The 26,629-nt window shown below is 39.2% G+C and overlaps 1 protein-coding gene and 1 pseudogene across 2 annotated transcripts in view; one reads left to right on the top strand and one right to left on the bottom strand.

Annotated features, from left to right (window-relative positions):
* Nucleotides 1–26,629, bottom strand: part of WWC2 (WW and C2 domain containing 2) — a 222,893-nt gene that overhangs the window by 18,305 nt on the left and 177,959 nt on the right. The window contains exons 17-22 of one of the 2 annotated variants that reach the window (XM_058436916.1): nucleotides 21,794–21,915; nucleotides 19,775–19,973; nucleotides 18,290–18,454; nucleotides 16,615–16,707; nucleotides 12,868–13,110; nucleotides 7,507–7,598 (exon numbers count right to left, since the gene is read on the bottom strand). In XM_058436916.1, the coding sequence (XP_058292899.1) occupies nucleotides 7,590–7,598; nucleotides 12,868–13,110; nucleotides 16,615–16,707; nucleotides 18,290–18,454; nucleotides 19,775–19,973; nucleotides 21,794–21,915 (831 nt within the window). In that variant the 3' untranslated portion in view covers nucleotides 7,507–7,589. Of the gene's footprint in view, nucleotides 1–7,506; nucleotides 7,599–12,867; nucleotides 13,111–16,614; nucleotides 16,708–18,289; nucleotides 18,455–19,774; nucleotides 19,974–21,793; nucleotides 21,916–26,629 lie in introns of those variants that run through there. The other variant, XM_032148966.2, reaches the window with a different exon arrangement.
* Nucleotides 25,287–25,363, top strand: LOC116466230 (small nucleolar RNA U13; annotated as a pseudogene).

Here is a 26,629-nt window from a genome sequence, read left to right as displayed (position 1 = left end):
CTAAAGGTGGTGGGTAGCCTGCGCCTGCAATCTAAGCTGATGGACAGTCCCACAATTGCGATCCTTCTAGACTTGAAAAGCCAAATGCTTCTGTTATAACTTAAGCAGTTAGAAACAGAAGGAAATAAGACTGGTGCTGGCAAAAAAGGCAATTAAGGACCTGGTCACCCCACGTGCATCCACTGTTTCAGACACCTTTAAGGCCAGGAAATCAAACAAGGTCTTCAGGCTTAAAAGACTCGACAAAGACAAGATCTTTGACTATGGTTCACAGCCAAACTGATACTATCAGCAATTCTCTTATGAAGAATTTATGCTTTAGGAATACTCGTGTGACCAGAAAGGTGCAAAAATATGCATAGAAGTGTGTGTTTCCACATTGTTTATAATAGAAAATTTGGGAAATTGTTATTAGAATATTAAATAACTGTGATAGAGCTATACAAATGAATGCATTAAAATAATGAGTTACAGTAACATTTACTAATATGGAAAGCTGTTCATCACATACTATTAGAATTAAGTGAGGGAAAGAAGCAAATTTCAGAACAATCTATCTTTATGACCCCATTTTTGTACAACTCTTTCAAATAACACTAACATACACACGTTGCATAAAAAAATAGCTGGAAGGACATACACCAAATTGTCAACAGTGGTAACCTCTGGGAAGTGCAACTCCGAGAAGGACTTCTAGTTTTTGCTTTATATAGTTCCGCATCACCTGAATTTGTTATAATAACCATGTGTTACTTAAACATTTTTTTAAAAATTAAAATATTCTCAAAGCAAAAATATCCTAAACTCACTTTAAATCTGCAAATAAAAATACTGTGGCACTTTTAGGAAAGATGAGCTTTTATGAAAACTCTTTATTCAGCAAATACTTATAAAGAATCAATTATACTCGCATTACTTTATGGAAAGCTAAATAACCCACAATGGGGCATCCCTAGTACTTTGCTAATCAACATCTACTGCAATAAGTTTTGATTTTTTTCATCACACAGTGTCTTTTTCCAGGTATTTTTTTTACTGCCCCCCCATTTCCTCTCCTTGTTTTGAAAGAGTTCGTCTATAAAAGCAGCCTATATTTGTTAAGTAACAGTTCTCTCTTGATTACTTTGTAATTGATGAGATAATGTAGTTGCCAGCTGGAGCTTGTGAATTTATGTGATTCAAATACAAGGGTGACCAATGTGATACTTTAGTTACTTTGTGAAGTCCTATCTTTAGTAAATGGGTAATTTTTCATTAGGTCCCAGATAAGGAACTGTTGACTTAGTACACACTGAGAAATGACTTCTATCTTGCTATGGTATGTCAAATTACTAAATTAGTAAATATACTAAAAATTTTGCTGCTATCCAAATTCTTCATGAAATACCATAAGAAAAAAAATCACTCTTAAAACAGACATCTGTTGACTGATTTAACAAGGGATATATCAGGAAAAGTCGGGGAAGGAGATGAATCATGCATAGGTAAGAAAATCTAACCCACTTTTCTTACCTAGAAGTGATTTTATCAAACAGGAAATAGGACAGGCTCACAGGACCCTGTTCCGTCTTTGCCACCTTCCACAGGAACGGAACATAGAGGGTCTATCCTATCCCTTGCAGAGACGTCTTTTGGCAGTCCCTCTAAGTAGTGTAACGGCTGCTGACGTTTTCAACTTCTAGCATTTCTATGCTGACTACAAAATTACTTTGAAACTTGGCTTTGTTTTACAAAAAAATAAAGCTGACCAGGGAACACTGGAAGATATTTCCTTCCCTGCTGAATAAGAATATATTTTACTGAAGACTGTATTTGTCTCTATGTTTTTATATTTATATCTGTATCTACATCTTTCTCCACAAATTAGGTGGCAAAACATATAGAATTATTATCAGCTGCTAATAATCAATACCAAACAATTTTGTAGGTAGTTAAACCTCAGTGCTGGATACTTTTCTGTAATCATTAAGATTTTGTTGAGTGCAGTGTATTAATATCTTTGGCATAATTTTAAAAATAGATCTAACTTTTAAGAGTGTTAACATTTGCGTTATTTTAAGCTTTACAAAAAGTCTAGCAATTCTGCAGTCTAGCACCATAGAATTTTGGCATTTTGACAGGGAAACACTCTATGGAAAAAAAAAAAAGAAATTCCTGCTTTGTAAGGACCACGGGGCTCCTCTGGAAGAACCCCAGTCCTCTCTCGGCATGCTTTTCCCCTCACCCCGATGAATCACAATAAGACGCCTGGCTTATGAGGCCCGGGAGCCACTTCGAGCGCTGCGGACTCCAGAAGGGTGTGCGTCACCTCCAGTTTACATCATGGGAGCCCAACCCGCACAGAGGCCCAGTGATTTATTCATAGTTGTATTAAGAAGCCTAATGGAGTAAAAAGCACAATCCAGTCTTAATTTACAGTCCTGAGCTTGCTCTGCTTCCTGAGGGGGTTTTACAATACACGAGGACACTAAATAAGATTCTGTTTTTTATTCTGAGCTACAGAACAGACTTAGGACCACAAAGGAGGAAGGTTAAGGAGTGTGACCCTGAGACCTGACAGTTTTCCCTGACAAGGGAGGCAGATCCAGGATCTGCTGCTGGCTTCGATTCATTGCTTTTCTGGGAGCCATATTTTTTATGGCAATCGGCAGGCTCTTTGCTCATCGTTAGGCACTTTATGGTCATCTTGCTGAAAACCTCACAAATCCCCAATACCACAGGGAAACGATGGAGATGAAAGGGCAATGTGTGAGTGTGGCAGAGTTAGTGCGTGTGTGCATGTGTGCAGGTGCTGGTGTACCCATGCGTACGTTAACAAATGGCTGTGGAAGTGAGGAGGAAGCAGGTGAGGGAAGTCAATGGTGATCATGAGTTTCTGTGGATGATGAAAGGCACACAATGGAAAGTTTGTATTTTCACACAACTGGTTTTTGCAAATTTCACTGGTGAGAAAAGTACACAACTCAAATAGTTTATATATCCACAGAGTTGTTAAAAATAATGATAAAAACCCTCTGCACTAGGGAGAATCAAATCATTTTGAAAGCAGGATAAATGCACCTTGTTTTGTGAGCTTTTTTCACTGTTGCTTGATGTGAAATTGCCAGTAGCAGAAGGAAGCAAAGACAGAGGGGCAGCGGGCTTGGCATCTACTACGGGTTGAATGTTTGTCCCTCCAAAACTCATGCTGAAATTCAATTGCGATTGTCACGGTATTGAGAGGTGGGACCTTTGAGAGGTAAGCAGGCAATGAGGGTTCCACCCTCATGTGTGGGTGTAATGCCCTAGTCAAATGGCTTTTTTGGGAGTGGGATCTCTCTCCTGCCTCCTACCCTCCACCACGGGATGACACAGCAAGAAGGGCCTTGCCAGCTGCAGCCTCTGGATCTTGGACTTTCCAGCCTCCCGAACTGTGAGAAATAAATTTATGTTCTTTATAAATTACCCAGTCTGTGGCATTTTGTTATAGCAGCACAAAATGGACTAAGACAGCATAGTTTCCTACAGTGTGATAAAAAATCTGCTCTGCATAACCTGTGTAAGACTGCACTCTGAGTATCCTGATATGAGACAACTTCCAGGAATCACATTTCACCTGGAACTTCAGAATTATCAAAGTACTGCATGTACCCTAAAGGTTCAGTTCTTTTAGGCCATGCAGACTTCAATTTCCACAGATCTCTCTGAATCCTTATTTATACTGAAAGCATATTAGACTTGATCTCAAATAGATCACAAAATTCTGTAACTAGAAGGGATCTTGGTGGCTATCTACTTCAATCCTCTTAATTCATAGGTGAGTATATAAAACCCTATTAGTGCATGGGAAAAACATAAGCCACAGGCATGCATACTTTTATGGTATTTTATAAGGCTGGTTTGTTTTCATTTACCTATTTTTTGATGGGAAGAAGAAAGAAGTTGTGAGGGAAAGCAATGGGGAAGGGTAATGAGAAAGTGAAGCCACAACAGCATCTAAGAAATCTGACTCTGACACCACAAGCACTCATGGGTCTCCTGGCCTTGCTGTTACAGTCTCTTTTCACTTGGACCCTAAACAGGGACCTCAGGTGTATACCAATGGCTCTTTCCCTGGGTACCATCAGGCTAACTAAAGAGTTTTGGCCTTATCTTGTGTATAAAAAGACAGCATTTTGTATGAGGCTCAACTCCTCTGACAAAGGAGTTTTATACTGAACTGTTAATGGCATCCCCAAGGTGTTCACAGTAGTGATCTAGGAAAACAATAGCTGTGGCACGGAGAAAGCTGAATACAAATTCTTCAGACTGTTAGCTTTTATCAGCCCTTAATTTTTTTTAGATGTATCTTCATGTTTTGTTAAGCTGAAATTTTCTTGGCAAGAACTAGAAAACAAACATTCTCATTCACGTTCTCAATAAGAGACCTCTAACATGTCAGCTCAAATCCTCTTGACCTTTCCCAATGCCCTTGCAGTCATCAACTCTCTGCAGGGTCTGGTGGACTTCATGAAGGTGTAACTAGTGTCTCCCCTTATGTCCCTCCTCTGGCCCCTGCCATGGCCTTTCTGTTGAAGCCAACATGTGCCATGAGATTGTCTGGCAGCCATACGTGCACATGGGTAGAACAATTTTTCCTCATTTCTCCTCTGAGGTATGACTGTGAGATGTGGTTAGCATGGCCTTTGGGTGCTGGTCCCAAGGGAGCAAGCGGGCAACACACTAGCAGCCATCTCCTCCCTTGTCTCTCTTCAGCTCCCCTGGGCTGCACCCTCTTAGAGAAGCAGTAGAACAGAAGTGTTTATCCCAGGCCAGGTGCGGTGGCTCACGCCTGTAATCCCAGCACTTTGGGAGGCCAAGATGGGCAGATCACCTGAGGTCAGGAGTTCAAGACCAGCCTGGCCAACATAGTGAAACCCCATCTCTACTAAATATAACAAAATTAGCCGGGAGTGGTGGTGCGTGCTTGTAGTCCCAGCTACTTGGGAAGCTGAGGCAGAAGAACTGCTTGAACCCAGGAGGTGGAGGTTGCAGTGAGCTGAGATTGTGCCACTGCACTTCAGTCTGGGTGACAAGAGTGAAACTCCATGTCAAAAAAAAAAAAGTGTTTATCTCAGGCTCTACCACAATCATAATAGAAAGATCCTTGGGATCTTCTTTTCCCTCATTATCTTGGTATGCAAACTAATTTTAAAACCAACTAAGTGCTGGTTCATCAAATAAAGATCGCAAATCCTCTAGGCTGGGTATGGTGGCTCACACCTGCAGTTCCAGCACTTTGGGAGGCCAAGGAGGGAGGCTTGCTTGAGACCAGGAGTTTGAGACCAGCCTGGGCAATATAGTGAAACCCAGTTTCTACAAAAAAAAAAAAAAAAAATTACCTGAGTGTGGTGTTGTCTGCCTGTGGTCCCAGCTACTCGGGAAGCTGAGGTGGAAGAATTGCTTGAACCTGGGTGGTTGAGGCTGTAGTGGGCTGTGGTCACACCACTGCACTCCAGCCTAGGTAACAGAGGCCCTGTCTCAAAAAGAAATCTTCTATTAAGAAATAATTTTTTTTTTTTTTTTTTTTTTTAGATGGAGTCTCGCTCTGTCACCCAGGCTGGAGTGCAGTGGTGCGATCTCGGTTCACTGCAAGCTCCGCCTCCCGGGTTCATGCCATTCTCCTGCCTCAGCCTCTCAAGTAGCTGGGACTACAGGCACCCACCACCACGCCCAGCTAATTTTTTGTGTGTTTTTAGTAGAAAGGGGGTTTCACCATGTTAGCCAGGATGGTCTCCATCTCCTGACCTCATGATCTACCCACCTCAGCCTCCCAAAGTGCTGGGATTACAGGCATGAGCCACCGTGCCTGGCCTTAAGAAATAATTTCTAAGCAAAATCATCAATGCAATCTATGTAATGATGATTCTAATCATCACCAGAAACTTATTACAAGGCCAGAATTATGCACAGGTATCATTTAGTGACTAAACAACTATAAATTAATATAAAATAAAGCACTATTTTACAAAGGAGAGTTCTAAAGTGTCACTCTTTTTCAGACAGTTTCCAACTGGAACAAGGCCTGCTTGTATCCTTCACTGGGCAAAACAAAGGAGATCTTGGCTCTCTCAAATCTTTGCACTCTTGATCCAAATTGAACAGTCCCACGATCTTTGAATTATTCCTGGGCAGTTCTGAGCCCAAGCAACCAGTTTTTACACCATCTAAGAGAGTACTGCCATGTGGGTACCAGAAGGCCTGTTTTGTGAGCAAAATACATCCAATGTGGCATTAATGTTACCTCTGCTGGCAAGGCCAACTTCACTCGGCTTTGTACACAAGTATGTTGGGTTGTGTTGACATTTTTAAAGAATCAAAACCCTCACCCAGCTATGGCAGCACCTTTATGAAGACACTGGCTCTGAGGCAGGCACAGGAAGTGATGGCACCCGTCAGGTATGTTAGCCAGCATCATTTTTAGGCGGTGCCCTGCAATAGGAACAATTAAATGCTGACAATTAGGAGATGAAAGTGAAAAATACCACCCATGTCACACACATGGTCGCACTGAATGACAGAGATGACAGCTCCCAAAGAGGCCACTTACAAGGCAATTTAGTGCAACCTTATACTATGTCTGAGAAACATGCCTCACATTCCTATCATTATTTTTGTCACTGAGAACAGAATGATAGGTCGGTATGATACGGACGAAAACAAACAAACAAGGGGTGTCAGGGATCTCCGCACCCTGGGAAGAATGAACTGGGCACCTTTCCTCTTGCACTGTCATTCTTTTCCTAGATCACGGCTGTGAACATCGTATGAGATGCTGAGAACAAAAACAGCAGAAAACTGTTTCAGAACAGTCTGCCAAAAGAGTTGAGGGTTGATTTCAAAACTGTGTTGTGCATAAGGTCTCTAAGAAATACTGATTTGATCTGATAATATCCCTAGACCCTGATATTCCTGAAACTTGGTCCCAGCATCACCAAGCACAGCTGGACCAAGGGTTCCCTGAGGACAGGGCAGGGGCCCTCTCATGGCCAAGCTACGCTAAGGCCACAGACTGTGCCCACCAGTCAGATTCTCATCACGTTTTACAGGCTGTATTGATCTATTCACCAGTAAGCCCCAGGGTGAAATCCTCTATTCTAGCGGTGAGCAGGAGGCAAGCAAAACTCAAAAGAGGGCTAAAATCATGGCTGGTCAACAAGATGAGCAGCTTGAATGAGGCAAAGGAGACTTCTCCAAGGTTGGATGGAACATCTTCTAAGGTACTGGAATACCAAAGGAGCAAAAGCAGCCTCGCTGCTTCCCTGGGGAGTTTACACTCCAGGCTGAAGGCAGCATAGGAGGTGGAGAGGAAGGATTTGCATTAGGAGGTGTATGTGTGTGTTTACAGAAAATATGTCTGCTCAAGTTTCCCAAGAAACTCCTTCTTAATTTTTTTTCAGCTGGAAACAAACACACATTCTTGACTGGCTCATTAAAGGACAAATCATTAAAACGAACATGTGTGTCTCAAACATCAACTCTTACTTGCCTGCCAGTTTTCAGAGACTCTGAGCAATGTGTCTGCCCTGATGATTTCCTTGGGTTGTTGGGTTCTAGACTCCTACGTACATCTACTTTACCTGGAGCAAATCCAAAGATTTCTTTAGTGTAGAAGGAAAACAAAGGTCACTCAGCCCCCAAACCTTGAACCATTCATCAACAACAGTAAAAATCTTAGCAGAATTCTACAATGAAAGACAATTAAAAAAAACCACTCAGGAAAACAGTATATTTATGATACTTTTCAAAGAAGGTCTTAATCTTCTTTTTCAATCAGTGTTAGACATACTGTTCGGATCTGCTAAAGTCTCTCTCACTTTATCTCATGAGAAAATGTCTGGCGCTGGGGACCGGGAAGGAGCCTCTGGCTCTAGCCACGGTCACTTATACTACTGCCACACAGTCTTTCCAGAGAACACTTTAGAAACTTCACTGCTCCCCTATTACTTACGCATCACACAGCAACACTCCACACAGATACCACCCTCATCACACAGCAACACTCCATCCAGATGTGTCTGTTTCTGAGCTCTGTATTCATGCCATGACCAATCTCTTAATTCCTCCACAAATTCCCGCTATTTCAGCAGTTTAATAAATTTGGAGGGCAAGTCCCTCTCCTTGTTATTCTTTTCCAAAATACCTTGGCCATTCTTTGACCTTTACTTTTTCATTAACTGCATCAGTATCCATGAAGAACCATGTGGGTATTCTGCTTGGAATTACATTGACTCTATGGTACATTTTAGAAAGAACTGGCCATCTCCACATTATTAATTCTTCCTCTGTATCAGCAGTTGGCAAACTATGGCCTGCCCTGTTTTTGTAAATAAAGTTTTATTGGAATGCAAATACATCATTTATTTACATTTTATCTATGGCAGAGCTGAACAGCGGCAACAGTGATTATATGGCCCACAGAGCCTAGAATATTTAACATTAATATTTAATTATAATACAATTACATTATATTGTAGTATAATTTGATATAATATTTAATATACGGTCATTTATAGGAAAAGCTTACGGACCCCTGCTCTACATGGATGTAATAAATTCTCCATGAATTTGCTTTTACATTTCTTCTGAGTAGGTTTTGTGATTTTCTCTATACTGTACTGTTTATTTTTGTTAAATTTATTTCTTGATATTTGATATTCTTTGATACTGTTGTAATTATCTTAATTAAATGTCTAGGTGTTTCTGGTTGGTGTAAATAAATGCAACAGACTTTTAGATATCATTCTATTTGCTGAACTCTTACTATTTGTAATAACTTACAAATTTTTTAATGTATGCAATGTCACCTGTAGATAATGGCAGCTTTATTTCTTTCCAATCTTTTTGCTACTTTTTTTCTTGCCTTATGGCACTGTTTAGGAACTCCTAATACAATGTTGAATGGAAGAATATTGAATGTCTTGTGTTTGATTTTAAAGAAAATGATTCTAATGTTTACCTATTTATGATCACATTTACTTTAAGTTATTCTTTATCAAGTTGAGGAACTTCCGGTCTCTAACTTACTGGGATTTTTAAACATGAAGGAACACTGACTTTTCTCAATATTTTTCTCAATCTATTGAGTCGACCAAATGATTTTTCTCCTTAATCTGTTAAAGTAATGAATTATATAAATATATTTCCTAGTATTAAAAATATTCTTAGACATTTTGACATGGTCAACATGTATTTTTTTAATTCACTGTTTTCTAATATTAAAAAACCTGCCAGGTGCGGTGGCTCATGCCTGTAATCCCAGCACTTTGGGAAGCTGAGGCGGGTGGATCACCTGAGGTTGGGAGTTTGAGACCAGTCTGGCCAACATGGCAAAACCCTGTCTCTACTAAAAATAAATTAGCTGAGTGTGGTGGTGTGCACCTGTAGCCCCAGCTACTCTCCAGCTGAGGCAGGAGAATCGCTTGAACTCGAGAGGCAGAGGCTGCAGTGAGCCGAGATCGTGCCACTGCACTCCAGCCTCGGTAACAGAGCAAAACACTGTCTCAAAAAACCAAACCAAATAAAACAAAACCTTTGTACAATTTAACATAGTCAATATGTATTATCTTTTTAATACAGTGTTGGATTCTATTTACTAATTTTTTTTAGTCAGGATTCTTGCATCTACATTCATAAATGAAACTGGCCTGGCCTGCAATTTTCCTTTTGATAGTATCTTTGTCTAGTGTTGGCATTAACATAAAATTAGTTGTGGAAGTGTTCTCTCTTTTTCTAGTGTCTGGAAGAGTTTGTATAAAATTGAGATAATTTCTTCTTTGAAAGTGTGGCAGAATTTGCTTATAAAGCATCCAGAACTTATATTTTCTTTGTGAATAGATTTTTAATCACTGCTTCCATTTTTTTTAAAAAGAGTTATAGGATTTTCTATCCTTTTTAATCTTTCCAAACATCCATTCTAGTAGATTTTCCTAGACGTATGTCCAAATTGTAGGCATATACTTTTGATAGTATTCAATTGTTTTTTCCTGTCACTCAGGCTAAAGTTCAGTGGGGTGATCATAACTCACTTCAACCTCATACCTCTGGTGATCCTCTTGCCTCAGTCACCAGAATAGCCAAGACTATATAGGTATGTGTCACCATGCTCAGCTAACTTTTTTTTTTCCATAGAGATGGGATCTTGTTATGTCACTGGTCTCAAACTCTTGGCCTCAAGCTGTCCTCCCACTCTCGCCTCCCAAAGCACTGGGAGTGCATGTGTGTGTGTGTGTCTGTGTGTATGCATTTATTATTTATTTTTTAATTTTTCATAACTGATTGACAGGGTCTCACTCTGTCACCTAAGCTGGAGTGCAGTGGTGCAATCACAGCTCACTGCAGCCTCTACCTCCTGGGCTAAAGTGATCCTCCCACCTCAGCCTTCCAAGTAATTGGGATTACAGGTGCATGCCACCATGCCTAGTGAATTTTTTTAACTTTTTTTTGTAGAGACAAGGTCTCCCTATGTTGCCCAGGCTGGTCTCCAACTCCTGGGGTCAAGTGATTCTCCCACCTCAGCTGTAATTATTTTTTAAATCTCAAATTTACTTATAGTTCTGTCCCTCATTAGTTTTATAACATTCTTTATTTGCATATTCTCTTCATTAATTTTGCCAGAGTTTTGTTTTTCCTTTTGTTTTTTTTTCAAAGAACTTTTTGCTCTACTGAGCTTCTCTCTATACAATGAAGATTAGACAGCAGTCAAAAAAAATGAAATGCAATTTATGGATGAACCTTTGCATTATGATATTAAGTAAAAAAACTTAAGTCCCATAGTTTTAGTAATTATTGATATCTAAAGATTTAGAATTTCATATCGTGACACACTAGAAATGAACAAACAACCAAAGACACAAAGTTCTGTTTGCATCTATAGTTGTAAAACTCCAATTCAGCTTTGGAAGGCTTTGACCCATAACAGTCAAAGACTGCGATGCTTCTCCATGACATTAAAGTAGGTCAAAGTCAACCAAGAGTTTGAAATTATTGCTACTGTTGAGTTAAAAACTCAAGAGAGTAAAAATGATGGTTATTCAGGTTACAAACTAACAGCAGGTCATTTCTGCTTGAATTCAATCTTCCATTTCATAAGACTACCTTCCACCTGCTGTGGCCCTACTCTCCTGCAGGCTCCTGCCCACAGCCCTCCACTGTCTGGAGCCCATCTGGACCTTTACTAATGGAGAGTCCTGGGCCTCTCACCCGTGTGAAGCTCCACTACCCACTTTAAAAGCCAGTTCAACTGCCACCTCCTCCATGAAACCTCTCATGACCTCCCCAGGAAGCACTGCTCTCGTGGACCTGGAGTGTCTGGCTCGTCTCCTTTATGAAACCAGCACAGTGTCTAATTATCCTGTATTCACTGCTGTGGCAAACGTAGGGCCTAACACTGAACTCCACATTGAGCAAACACCTGTCCTACTGAACGTGAAGGCTTCCTTCTATCAGGTGGGATAAGATACAGATATGTAATACATTTTGTTGCTTAAAGTTTCTTTAAAGATTACTGGTGTCAGTTTGATTCCTGAAATTCATTCATTTAGTTTCTGAGTTCCATCTAGGATCAGTAGTTCCAGTCAGCTGGACGATTCACACTTTCCTGACAGTACTATACATGACATGATCAAATAACAACTCTGGGTCAAAAAGAGCAGTTTACATCATAGACAAGATTTTCTGTTAGTTTCAGGAAGTGTCTAATCCATTTTACATTCCCATTCAAAGGGACTGAAAGAAAACAATGTTTTGGCATTTGTAATATTAATATTGCAGCTATGTGGAAAATTCTATATGCTACTACATATGGATATGAATACACACTCCTAAACCAAAATATAAATTCTACTCTTGAGAAAGTAAATCAATTTCATATGTATGCAGATTCTTGAAAATTTCAGTAGTATTTAGGTGCCAAAATAATGGAAATAGTTTCTTTAAAAATACTGTTTGTTTTTTTTTTTTTTTTTTTTTTTGAGATGGCGTCTCACTCTGTCGTCCAGGCTGGAGTGCAGTGGCACACTCTCGGCTCACTGCAACCTCCACCTCCCACGTTTGATAAATTCTCTGCCTCAGCCTCCCGAATAGCTGGGATTACAGGCACATGCCACCATGTCCAGCTAATTTTTAAAATATTTTTAGTAGAGACGAAGTTTCAGCATCTTGGCCAGGCTAGTCTTGAACTCCTGACCTCATGATCCACCTGCCTCAGCCTCCCAAAGTGCTGGGATTACAGGTGTGAGCCACTGCGCCCAGCCAAAAATACTCTATTTTTTAATCAGTGATTTCATCTTTTTTTGGTATAGCTATTTGTAGGGTGAAAGGTAAGGGAGAATGTCAATAAGCAAAGTGTAACTTTTCTTTAAGTTAAGAATGAAAGTGAAAATTTAGTGGCATTAAAATTAGCAATGTATTTCACAATTGATGTGGTTAATGAACCTTAAAAAGATATCCATAGAAAATTCGAACAAAATGCCCCACTTATGCCAAAAGTTATACTGTATTTATTTGCCAAGTCTTACGTTGAGATGGAGAAAAATATGGAGGAGAAATTATGACTACTTCCCACTTCTCCTTTGGCCACACCCTCACCCCCACTGGCAATGCCCTCACCCCACTGGCCACGCCCATCCCCTTTTGCCACACTCACTTTCCCAGCTTCCTTGTTCCTTCAACATTTTTGGTTTGGAAAAAAAAAAAGGGCCTATAACAGTGGGAAAAATATGTTCCAAGCTGTAGTAAAACATCTAAAGACTTATGCGCAAAACAGAAGTGTAAGTTGGGTACCTTCTACGTGGCATGCTTTAAAAAAGATGTAAGCCCCTCCGAGATGACAGACCCTGAGCTGTGTACCTGCTTCTCAGCTTGCTTCAGAAGCTTCTGGAATCTCTCGTCCTCCAGCACACCTGGTGGAAGGTCAGTCTCTCCCTGAGCTTTCAGTTCCTCCAGCTTCTGCCGCAAGTCCCTCAGTGCCTGCAGCTCATCATTGAGGCGGCTCTGCCGGGTCAGAGATGCCTGAAGGTCCAGTTCTAAGTCTAGAGATGTCCGCACTGGGCATTCCTGTGCTGTTCTTCTAAGGACTGACTGGCAAACCGTCTGGATAGTTAGAAACAGAATAACGAACACCCTGGTTATACAGGCAGTGGTTACCCCACTTTCCCTCCTTCCTGGTGCATGATGGATGGTGCTTCCTTAGGCCCTAGAAGCCAAGGCCTAAGGGGCAGGAGCAACTCGCTCTGGCCCATGGCAGGTGAGTGGGAGAGACGTGCCTTACTTGTGGCAGAAGCCTGTCAAGGCCAGTGTGAGAGGTGCACATTTCTGTCCCCTGCTGGAAGGAGAGCAAAGAACCACAGAGGGAGGCTCCATCAGCATGGGCCCTGGGTGAGGGCAACATGGAACAGGGCCTCTTGACAACCTGCAGGGAACCAGTAGCTAGGCAAGAAATAAACCTTTATTGTTTTATACCACAGAGATTTTTAAAGTTGTTAGCATAGTACAGCCTGGCTTACTTAGCCTGACCAATTGATTGCATGAAGCCCGCCTCGTATAATAAATAAATACACTGCAAGACACTTCTGTTTCCTCCATTTCAGGACACATAACTCCTACCATGTCCATGACAGTCGGCCTGAATACAGCTGGACACTGTTGCTAAGTTTTGACTATCTCCTCTAATCAGAATGCTTAAACTGAGTTGCCTTCCTTGATTTCCCATTGTGTGCTACTTACTTTCACCACTGAATCACCATGGCTCTTCCCAGGGGCAATCTTAACCTATTCATCAAGCAATAATTATTGAACATATATGAAGAAATGTCTGCTGGGGCTGTGCAGGCAAAGTACTAGGAAGAGAAGACACAATCTCTGCCCTTGAAGACTTCGGCTGCGGAATGACAGGAGGCCTTAAGCGAGAGGAAGCTGTGAGTGAGCGCAGAAGTGCACAGGAAGTCAGGGAAGGGGATGGATCACTCAGGGTCAGGGCACATTCATTTGAGGAAGAGATTTTAAACAAGGCTGGGTGAGAGGTGAGACTCTACCAGCAGAGGGGAACAAGGAGGTATTTCTTGCCTAGATTATTGGCAGATGGAATGCAAAATAAGTGATCACTAATAAAAACTGTTACTATTTGATATGAGTGAGGAGGGACTCAAATTTGACAAGTACTCTAGTTTGAAGATCTAGAATAATGGTAGTGCTCACGCCAGATGGAAGGGCAGGGGCCTGTCTGTCCCTATGCTGATTTCAGAGCCTTAGCCCAAGTCAGAATCACTCTTATTGTGTCCTCCTGTTCTTCCTCCACAGCCAGTTCATACTGCATGGTCTTCTGTACCATTCTTATTATTAGGTTCCCTTTATTCAACCTCTACCCTCTCCTCTCCACAAATGCATTACACAGTAAGAATCATCTAGACACACATTATCTTTGACTGTATTACTTACTTTTCGGAACCAGAAATCTTTCCTAGCTGTCATGCACACAGAGCCTAAGGACTCCACATACAAGAGTCTGCTGGTAAATGTTTAATAACTGGCTCTCTCTGGGAGAGAAGGAAGCACTGACTTGCAGGGTTGGCCAGTTTCTATGTGGTAAATACTCCTACCATCACCATTTTCAAGCTATGACTGTGATATCACTGGTCACTCCGATTTAACTGGCAAGAGACGAGCACAATTGGCTCTTGTGAGCCAGTGTGAGGAGGGTGCAGCACACCACTGCTGGTCGGTACCCCTCTAACCTCATCACTCACACACTTGGCGCTTTGCTCTTCTATTCAGGCGAAACTTTTACTCATCTTTGCAGATACTTTTGTCCTCATACACCTCTATACCTTGCTCATGCTGCAATTCCTAAAGCAGAATACCATTTTTTTTTTTTTTTTTGAGACGGAGTCTCACTCTGTCGCCCAGGCTGGAGTGCAGTGGCATGATCTCGGCTCACTGAAACCCTCCACCTCCCACGTTTAAGAAATTCTCAGCCTCACCCTGCCAGTCAGTGCTTTCTTCTCTCCCAGAGAGAGCCAGTTATGAAACACTTACCATTTCCCCACTTCCTATCAAACCGTACCTGTCTACTTTTAAAAACCATTTAAAACCATCTCCTACACATGCTTCAGGATTAACCTTCGTCTGTTTCAAGTAGTCCTAATAACCAAGTTTATCACTAACCCAACCATTTCTGAGCTCCACTTGATTCATAAACACTTTTGGTTAATATTTATCTGAAGAGTGAAACTATCCCGAGAGTATGCGCTGCTTAAGAAGGCAGGCGACTTAGAAAGGAGTTGAGAAGACTTTTCATTCAAGATGATACAAATTCAGGTGCTTTTAAAGCATAAAGTTTGGTAACCTGAAAAATCGACATCTCAGAATTTCCTGAAAATGATGAATGCCGAATAAATGCCAGCACATTTCATCTGCCTTTAGAAAAATGAAATAGCTTTTATGCCTTTCAGGTAACCAGGTAGTTAAACCAGGGGCGCCCACTGCTGCCTGGCCAGGCATCTCTTACTCTGCTCATGGCGGCATGAGACCAGAGTGGCCCTGGTGACGACAATGCTTCTGATTTACCCTCCCAGCCTTCATGCCTCATCCTCCTGTCCACAGCGCCAAAGCTGTTGGCAGAACCTGACACTCCTCATGCCATGTGTCCCTGCTCCCGTATCATTTTATGCCACCTACCCACAGCACCCAGTATCCATCACACCCCCACCCTGCCCCAAAGCTACCATTTTCTTTTTGAAATTGTATTCAAGGGTCAAGACCCCCCACTCACTGCCAACTGAGCCTTTCTGACTCTCTCAATCAGATGGGCTCATTCCCATCGTACCCGACACAGCTGTGACAGTCCTGTGTGTGCTGCGTCCTCCTCTAGACCACAGACTCCGGAGGGTCTGAGCTTGCCATCAACAGAGCTCAGCACATGTGGTGCTCTGTACTCACCGAACCACACATTTTAAGCCAAAATGATCACAGTAAACAAATATTTTCCTTTAGTATTTCAGCTGTTAGCAAGTAAACAGGAATTTCGGAACTACTTGAACAGTCCAACCTGTTAATTCATTTATTCTCTTAGACTTATCCTTAAAGCTCATGCAGAGACCCATGACCTCCAGGAAAATGCCACCTGAGCTGCCCACCCACGTTACTTTTCACCTTCTAAAGATATCTGTTTATGCAAGTTACAAAACCTGTGTGTTCCGCCTTTACCAGAATGTGTGTCCTTCAGAAAAGGTACCAGGTCTTACATCCCTTCCCACAATCGCTCCAGACCTGGACATGGTATGCAGAGTCATCAGAAATGTGTTCTACCATCGTCTGATACCCCTGCAGGCTCAGCAGGCTCCTTCTCCAGAGATACTGAAACTGCATTTCCAGCCTTAACCATCACAGTTCCACACCAATGATGAATAAATGCCGTCACACCGCCCCATCTCCATAGCGGCCATGGCATCTGCGTCTCTGTGTATCCCAGTGGCTGCATTCAGCAAGCCAAGTGCACGGAGCACTGACATTCATTCTGTAGTTCTGGAGTTTGTGCTGCACAAGTGACAATTCTGGGCTGGTCCAGGGACAGTGGGATGTGGCTGAGGGAATACATACCCTTTTGACCCTCAAACTGCGGCGTTCGGTGGAGTTCCTCACGAACAGTGATTTTTTAGCCAGGGTTGAACTGTCACTGTCACTCCGATTTAACTGGCAACAAAACATTAAAAAAAAAAAAAAAATCACTGCATCTCAAACAGAGTGCAAGTGGAAGTTTGGGATTGAGACATTTACCAAGTAAAGCAGGTAGTGATAGTTAAGAGTTTATTTATTTAAGAAAATCCCCTCAAACTAGTTTTTCCTGTTCTGTTTTGTTAAATAACTTCATTTTCTTAAATTACTTATTTATGTATTTTTTTTTTTGAGACACAGTCTCACTCTGCCACCCAGGCTGGAGTGCAGTGGCGTGATCTCGGCTCACTGCAACCTCTGCCACCCAGGTTCACACAATTCTCCTGCCTCAGTCTCCATAGCGGCTGGGATTACAGGTACACGCCACCATGCCTAGCTAATTTTTGTATTTTTAGTAGGGATGGGGTTTCACCATGTTGGCCAGGCTGGTCTCGAACTTCTGACCTCAGGTGATTTGCTCTCCTCGGGCTCCCAAAGTGTTGGAATTATAGTCATGAGCCACCGTGCCTGGAAATAATTTAAATACCTGCCTTTTGGTAGTGGCTATCAAAAATCATATGTTTAAGGTACTTATATGTTTTTTGAAATAAAATTATCCTTTGTATTTTTAGCTAATACATGATATTTGTTTCTTTAAAGAAAGGTCTGCATAAAGCAGAGCTCAAGGTCAGAGTTGAGACACAGTCTGTGCTATCTAGAACGCTCTCGGCCCAGATAGCCCACACTCACTGTCTCACCTGCTTCAAATCTTTACTGAAATGCAGCCTGCTCTGAATCCTGCGTATCACCCCCAACCCCCTGCACTACTGTTGTCCATAGCATTGATCCCCTTCCAAGATACTTCATAGCTTGTTCATCATATTTACTGCTTGTGGTCTGGCTCGATTCCCAGGAATGTAAACTCTACAATGGCAGGGCTCTGGGTCTCGTTTCTGGATGAATCCCAAGTATCTAAGAAAGTGCTTAAAAGCAGGCACTTAATAAAAATGTGTTGAATTGAATGAATAAATTTAGAATTTAAAAAGTATTTCTAACCCAGTTTATAATATTATGTCTATCTTACTAGATAAAGCAGAAATACTTCTAGAAGTAGAATTTGGCAAATTGATACAAATCTCATAATTTTCTTTTCAGAACTACAGATGTGATTCCGTGTTTATAAGCATTATTAAAAGAGGATTTTTGCTCTAAAATGCAATTCACAGTTCTCAGTTCAACAGACTAACATGGTTTGAAGGACATATGATATAGAATAGAAATATACAGACCACATACATCTCAAACAACCACTTTATGTTTCTAAATAGAGACCGATGTCCAAATAACGTACAAATACTCAGCACTCAGATCCTTAAACTTCGCTTACTTGCCAAATAAATCACATTGGAACCAAGGAGACATTAAATTTGACGGAAAAACAAACAAACTAAAAGGGACGATAAGCGTGTGATATTCTACATCTATTTTATAGCATTTCTAGCATTCAAAGTTGTCATGTGAAGACTCCCAGTGCACGGTCTCTTGTCCTTTGCAGGCCACTCCCTACCAGCAGGGAAGAGGCTGCAGTTGCAGCGCCTTGCCACGAGCACTGCCACCTTACCCTGCAGATGTACTGGCTCCGTTCTCCTGGAGAAAAGGTCTGTGAGCGCACTATCACGCTGCTCCTCACGAACGGACGCTGTCTAGAGCTCAGGCTGCTGCGCTCTTTGGGGCGAACTGCCATGTTATCATTAGCAGCTTCATCAGTGTTTGTCTCTTTGTCAATCTATAGGAGAAGTTAACAATTTGTCAGGAGCTGAAAGATGTGTAAATACTATGCTCCTTTCTTCTAAGAAAGAAAAAATATCTAATGTTACAACAGAGACTCATGGAGCACTATGGCCACTCCTAAGGGAAAGGCTTTGCATTACAGACTATAGTACTTCTGAAGTACTTCTGGGGAGAATTTCTCTTCAGTTTTCTACCAAGAATGGTTTTGTACTAAGCTCTTAGGAAGTTCTGCACAGTAGGCCATGTGATATCTGTCCAACAAGCACCATAAATAGAGGTGCTGCCTCCAAAAGGTTGGACATAAAATTGAAGGTTTAGATTTAAAGTGATTCTATAAAGAATCCTATTTGGGTATATATCGTCATTAAACTTTATTCAACTTTCTGATTACATTGTTTTCCAAATAAATGATAAAGATAATTAAATATAAGAAAATGAAATATACCACAAACTTGTAGGTTTAAACAGAATATGCAATTATGCATGTATAAACATAACTGTTGTGAAGCTGAGTTGTATTTTTACTGGATCTTTAGAAATGTAACAAAAATAAAACTTCAGTAAAAATGGAAGTTTCTCAAAATACAAACTCAGTAGGCATAGACAGATGTCTATTTTTTATCTTATAGGTATAATTTGATTCCAAACCTGCCTCTTGATGAAAGTTTGCTCCTTTGAGAAAGGAAGTTCTCAGGGCATAATATTATTTTCTCAGGAATACAAAATTATAATTTTCTAAACTCTATTACCAATATCCCCAGTGTGTGAGCATCCTCAAAGCTTGAAAATATTTTCCCCATATGGGGTTGACAGTCTCAATACATCTCTCACTTAACTAGCAAAGTTACCTGTTTAATAACTTGGTTGGCACTTGTGCCTAAACTAAGTCACCTGTCACCTTTCCAATCAGGGCATCGCCTAACCAAAATGAACTTTAAATGTTTACTTCATGTTTGAAATGGAAAAAAAACTTACTACATATACGAAACTTGACACAAGACACCCTGTTGTTATCCAAGGAATTCAGAAAATAGTTTTAATATTCACAGAATATTTATAGAGATTTAAAGTAGCTAGCACTGTTTTTTTTCTTATATATTCTCCAAATATAAGTGGAGAATATTTTGGGCCATTTTAAAACGTTAAAGCATTTATGATGCTTCTTAGAGCCTATTCCCACACATGCCTTTCACAATCAGCCTCTGGCACAAAATCTTGACACGGAATTTACACCTAAGGAGACAAACAAGCATCTCCCTAGTCCACATGGTGCCTGTAAGGTATCAGTTTTAAGACAGCACAGCAGAATAGTCACCAGTGTTGGTGTTCCAGTAGGTGGCTGACTTCTGAGGTCTTTGGCACAGTTGTTTTCTTTCCTGTTCCCGTCTTCGTTCATCTCAGGCACGCTAGTGCATGAACTTAGATCTTCTGTACAGCTACTGTCCTCTGGCAATTCAACTTCAGTCTCTTTTTCAGCCACAATTTCGTCAGAGGCCTCTCTTAGCATTGTTAGCCTATGGTAAAACAAAAACAAAACACACTTTTGGTAGGCAGGCATGCTCCATGAACACGCAACCTGGGCATGCTAAGTTGTTATCTGGGAAATAAACAGACTCACACATAATGAGCCAAGCCATTGTTTTGGCTGGGGTTTTTAACTAAATGTCTCATAAAAAAAAAAAAAAATCTTCACTTCACCCTCTAGTAACCTGCAGCAAAATCACCATAATGTGGTACTAAAAAGTTAAACTCATGAAATTTAACCTAATTTCTAGATATTAAAATAGACATATTCTGAAAATCACAGAGTTTAATGTTAGCATTTTAAAATATTGACACACTATAAAATAACTTGGTATTCGTTGTTCATTTATTGTAAAATTAATCATATAAAAGTGAATAAAGAAATAAGGATTTTAAATACTCATTTTATTGAGTGTGCTCACAGTCTAGCAGGGAGAATCCTATGTTAAGGAAGTTTTTCTTCTAAACTAGCAGAAGGCTCATTTTTAACAAAAGCCCTGGCATGGGCTGAAGTGGCATTGTAAGTGATATAAGTGGTGCTCCAGAATATAAATACAGCTTACATGGAATATATAAGGCAGGAGTACTGGGATGGTTTAGAACATCTCATATTTTGTTGAGTTTCATGTTCTCCGAATGCAAACATTCTTTCCATTGATAACTAAATGTTCAGCTTTAATTTGATTGGTGACATAATGACAAACTGGCACAGACTAGTTAATAAATGTCTAGCCATGAAGTGAACACAAGGGGAACCATTAATGACTACCATGAGTTATAAATTCCTTTGTTTACATATTAAGTGTACTGTTTGGAAATATGTGTGAAACAAATTATATTTTACATATATGAGAATTACTATTTAAAGTTACTATAATGAACCTTATAATCACTCTCATATTTATTTGTTTTGCAGTGCTGTGATTTTTATTCACTATGGAGGACTTTTTATAAGGACAAAGTATATCTATATCTTTTTACATCACAGTAGAAGCTCTTCCTTCCAAATGTCCCTGACTGCGTTATTTATGATATACCATGTCACTCTAAGTTTCTAAAAAGTTTTCTATATACACACATACAAATGCTTGCTATATATGTATATGCACATGTGTTAACAGTAGTTCAACCAAACATAACAGTATAAACAACTATATATTACAAATTAACTCAAATGATTTTACACATACACTTAAAAAGTGAAATATTCACTAAAATTTGTTTTAAGAGAAAACAGTACAATCCAGGAAGGACAGCTCTTTATATATAAATGAACCTGGACAATAACTGTAATAACTTCCTCCTCTGCCCCCCACCTTTTTAAAGGATTGGGTGTGGATACAGGGAAGGACACAGAAAAGAAGGTAAGAGTGGTAACAAACAGAGAAATGAGTACTCAGAAGTTGTTTTTTAAATACCTGCTTTGTCTTACTAGACCCTAAATGGTACTTCCAGGTAGTTAAAAGAAAAATAGAGTGACTTTTAAAATTATCTATAACTCTACAATAAGCTACCATATCTTTCAAAATCAAGTTTAGACTTAAAAAAAAAAAAGCTCAGAAATAGTGTTTTAAAATTACTCGAAACAGGAACAAAGAATCTGGCTAATGTTTTAACTTTGCCCATAATCTTGCCATTACTTCCTTAACTCTCTAATGACCAAGGAAAGACTTTTCCTAGCATAGCTTCCTGAAGGTGCAGTGCATTCCATAATTCTGGAATAAAGCATGAGCCTACAAAGGTTTCATTGTAAGACGTGTAAACACATCATCTTTGAGTTCCCAATAGCAAAAGGAAATAACTGTTTAACCAGTCTCCATCTGGACCCCTTTGCTCTTCTTGTCCTGATTCTTCTTCTTCTTCTTGTGCTAATTCTTGTTCCACAGCTAACAACTCAGCTGATGTTCTTGCAAGTAAGGCTGACACTGCATCCTGGAGAATGTAAAGCATATGGCAATTAATATCATATACTTGAAGAAATGATTTAAAAACTCATCAGATGGGAATTTACACTTCTATCTGTAAAGAGGACTCAACTCTCCTGCTGAAAACAAATATGAAAGCTGAATAAAATAGAATCCAAAACAAGCAAAACCTCTCAGATGTTTTAAAGCAATGAAGAGCAACAAAGGCAATCAGGACTAGAGGGCCAAGATCCCAGGCAGAACAGAAATATAATAAGGTGAGCCATTGCCACTCTTTTCCCTTAGTGTATTTGTCAATTCTAGTGGTGAGGTACATGGGCTAAACAGATTGTGGCTGCCGAGAACAGTGGCAGTGTCAGTAGGATGGGAAGACTAAAATTGAGTTCAGGACTACCAAGGCAGTCAACTTACAAGAGGTTAGAGAAAATGAACTGTAAAGTGAGCTCAATATTCTGCATGATATTCCTGTCATGGCATTTGCCATTCCTAAGCTGCCTATATGCAGAGTAAGAAGGTGAGAAACAAAGCAAAAAAACAGCTGCTATCATGCTAAAATAGTAAGCAGATATTTCCATTGTCCCATACGGTCTTATGGAGAGCAAAACTGGAATTCAGGTCCCCACATGATTCAGGTAAGCTACCCATATTGTCATTTGCCTTTCAGAAGAATATAAAATCCTCTCTGGAGGAAGATAATCATTCAGTTATCCTCATAAGTAATATCCAGTATATCATTAGGACCTAAAGAGTGAAAGTCAAGAGAAACAATAGCTAAATAAGGCAGACCCACAGATGATCCATACACTACAGGCATTGAGAGAAAAATTTAAGATTTTATGAATAATATGCTCAAAAAACTGAATGAAACGATAAAGAATTTCAGTGGTATAAACAAAAAGAAAATCACATTAGCATATTAGAGTGAAACTGCTGAAAAATCAAAGAAAAAGAAGAATCTTACAAGCAGTAAAAGAAATGATGCTGTATGAACCAACAATTAAGTTGTCCTCCAAAAGCTCAACAGAATCAATGGAAGCTAGATGACAATAAAACGATATTTTTAACATGTTCAAAGAAATAACGGCAGAGCTAGAATTCTGAATATGCAGCAAAAAAACCATCCTTCACAAATGAAGTTGAAATAGATACTAACAGGTCTATACTAAAAGAAATATTAAAGGGAATTCTTTGAGCAGAAGTAAAATGTCTCAAATGGAAGCACAATAATGCAGAAGGAAATAAAATATAACAAAAGGGTAAAAATGTGAGGAAATCTGAATGAATACTAATTGTCAATGAAACAATAATAATATCTTGTGAGATTCAAAATATATGACAATAATAGCAGAGAAGGAGGAAAGAGAATAAAATGGAGTTAAAGTCTTTGAAAATCTTTGCATTGTCTGGGAAAAAGTAAAGGAATTTATGGTAGTTTTTAATAAGTTAAGAACTCATGCTATAATCTCCAGGGAAACTGCAAAAAACAAAAGACTGCAGATCTAGTAGAGGGGAAAATGAAATTTTAAAAATAATTCAAAACAGGGAAAGAAAAAGAATAAAGATGGAATTAAAAGAAAACAAATAGGAAGATAATAGGATCAAACCCAAATATATCAATGATAGCATTAAAAGTAAATGAGCTAAATATTTCAATTAAAAGATGAAGATTTTAAGACTGAATAATGAATCAAAACCAACTACATACTGCTTATAGGTAGAATACTTTAAATATAGTATCTCAGAAAGGTTGAAAGTAAAAGGATGAAAAAAGATAAACCATGCAAACACTAACCCAAAAAGGCTGATATGTAGCTTTACTAACACCAGACAAAGTAGATTTTAAAACAAAAGGTATTGCTAGAGATAAAAAGGAACATTTCATAATGATAAAAGGTTCAGTTGAACAGAAAGATGCAATGCAATGCTAAAGGTAAATGCTAAATTTACTTTACCTAATAACAGACTCAAAAAGCAATACTTCTAAGTCAAATAGACTTAAGTACAGAGATAGAATCTGTAAACAAAAAACTCCACACACAAAAAAGTACAGGACTGAATGCCTTCACATATGAATTCTGTGAAACGTTTACAGAAGAATTAATACAAATTATTCTCAAACTCTTCCAAAAGGTAGAATGCTTTCTAACTCATACTATGAGGCCAGAATTAGCCTGATAAAAACCAAAGCTATCACAAGAAAACTATGAATACAGACACAAAAATCCTGAATGGAATACTAGCAAACTGAGTCCAACAACATACAAAGGATCTACACTATGACTACGTGAGATTTATCCTAGGAATGCAGGGTTGGTTTAATACTTGAAAATCAATTAATAAATTATATCAATTGAATAAAGAACAAAAACCACATGACCATCTCAACAGATGCAACAAAGGCATTTTACAAATCCAACAGCCTTTAATGATGAAAAGCAGTCAACAAACTTGGAAAAGAAGAGCTTTTCCTTATTCTGATAAAGGACATCTATGAAAAAGCCACAGCCAAATTCATACTTAATGGTGAAAGGCTGAAAGCTTTTCCAATAAGATCAGGACCAAGACAAGGATGTCTGCTCTTACTACTTCTTTCAATATTGTTTGGAAAGTTCTAGCCAGGGCAAATAGGCAAGAAAAAGAAATAAAAGGCATGTGACTGGAAAGGAAGAAGTAAAATCACCTCTATTTGCAAACAATATGATCTTATAGAAAATCTAATGGAATACACTAAAAAAACTATTAGAATTAATAAATGAGTTCAGTAAGGTTGCAGGATACAAGATAAACAAAATCAACTGTGCAACAAACACTTAAAAATGCAACTGAGAAAACAGTTCCACAGTGGCTGGGGAAGTAGGGAGGGTGAGGAGGTAAAGGGAAAGGTTATTCAACAGGAACATCAAGTTACAGTTAGAGAGGCAGAATAAGTTCTGCTGTTCTAATGCCCAGTAAGGTGACTGTAATTAACAACATTGTATTATATACTTCAAAACAGCTACAAGAAAGGATTTTGAATAGTCTCATCACAAGAAATGATAAATGTTTCAGGTGATGGATTTGTTAATTTACTCTGATTTGATCATTATATAATGAATACATGTACTGAAACATCACACTGTTTCAGTGGGTCCTCAAACTTTGTTTTAAATGATTAAAACATTTAAATGATTAAATATCTGATATAATTTATTGATTTTCAAGTGTTAAACCAACCTTGCATTCCTAGGATAAATCTCACTTGGTCACAGTATAGATCTTTTTTATGCTGTTGTATGGGGCCATGATGAACAAAACTTTTAAAAGCCCAATTCCATTTACAATAGCACCAGAAACAATAAAATACTTAGAAATAAATTTAACAAAAGAAGTCGCATACTGATCCTTTTGTAGTTCCTAAGTGTGACATATGCCTCCTTCAAATCTCATTAGGACATCAGCACATTACCCATCTGACATAAAAAGAAAAAAGAAAAATGAAAGAAATGCAAACCTTGAAAACTATGAAATATTATTGAAAGAAATTAAAGACCTAAATAAATGGAAATACGTCCTATGTTCATGGATCAGAAGACTTAGAACTGTTAGGATGACAGTATCTTCCAAACTGACCTACAGGTCCAATTCTACCCCTATGAAAATCTTAGCTATCTTTTTTTGCAGAAATTAGTAAACTGATACTAAAACTCTTATGGAAATGCAAGGGACTCTGAATAGCCAAAATAATCTTTAAAAAGAAAAACAAAGTTGGAAGACCCACACTTCCTGATCTCAAAATGACTACAAAGCTATAGTAGTCAAGACAGTGTGGTCCTAGCTTAAGTACAGACATATGGATTAATGACCAGGATTGACAGTCCAGAAATATAAACCCTCACACTTGATTTTCAACAAGGGTGCCAAGATAATTCAAGGTGAAAGAACAGTTTTTGCAATAAATGGTGCTCGGACAACTGCATATCCACATACAAAAAGACGAAACTGGATCCACATTAAAAACTCAAATGAATCAGAGACCTAAATATAAGACTTTAAAACTGTTAGAAAAAGACGCAGGAGTAAATATTTGTGATATTAGTTTAGGCAAAGCAGTCTTAGCTATGATACCAAAAGCAGAAGAATTTTTGAAAAATGGATAAACTGGACTTTTAGGAAAATTAAAAACTTTTGTGCTGTAAATAAAACCATCAAGAAAGTGAGAAGACAATCCACAGAATGAGAGAAAATATCTGCAAATCATTTATCTGATAAGGGGTTTGTATCAAGAATAGGTAAGAACTCTTATAAATCAATAACAAAAAGATAAACAGGCTGGGCACGGTGGCTCCCGCCTGTAATCCCAGCACTTTGGGAGGCGAGGTGGGCAGATCACCTGAGATCGGGAGTTTGAGACCAGCCTGACCAACATGGAGAAACCCTGTCTCTACTAAAAATACAAAATTAGCTGGTCATGGTGGTGCATGCCTATAATCCCATCTCCTCAGGAGGCTGAGGCAGGAGAATCACTTGAACCCTGGAGGGGGAGGTTGTGGTTAGCCAAGATTGTGCCATTGTACTCCAGCCTGGGCAATAAGAACAAAACTCCATCTCAAAAGAAAATAATGATAATAAGTTAAAAATAAATAAATAAACAATAACTTTTAAAAATAGACAAAGAATCTGAAAAGACATTTCTCAAAAAAAAGATATACTAATGGCCAATAAGCCTATGATGCTCACCATCA

Source organism: Hylobates moloch, unplaced genomic scaffold (genome assembly GCF_009828535.3).
Source record: "Hylobates moloch isolate HMO894 unplaced genomic scaffold, HMol_V3 SCAFFOLD_3, whole genome shotgun sequence".
NCBI lineage: Eukaryota > Metazoa > Chordata > Mammalia > Primates > Hylobatidae > Hylobates > Hylobates moloch.
Note: the sequence above shows the minus strand (reverse complement) of the source record. Positions and strands in the feature narration are given on the sequence as shown.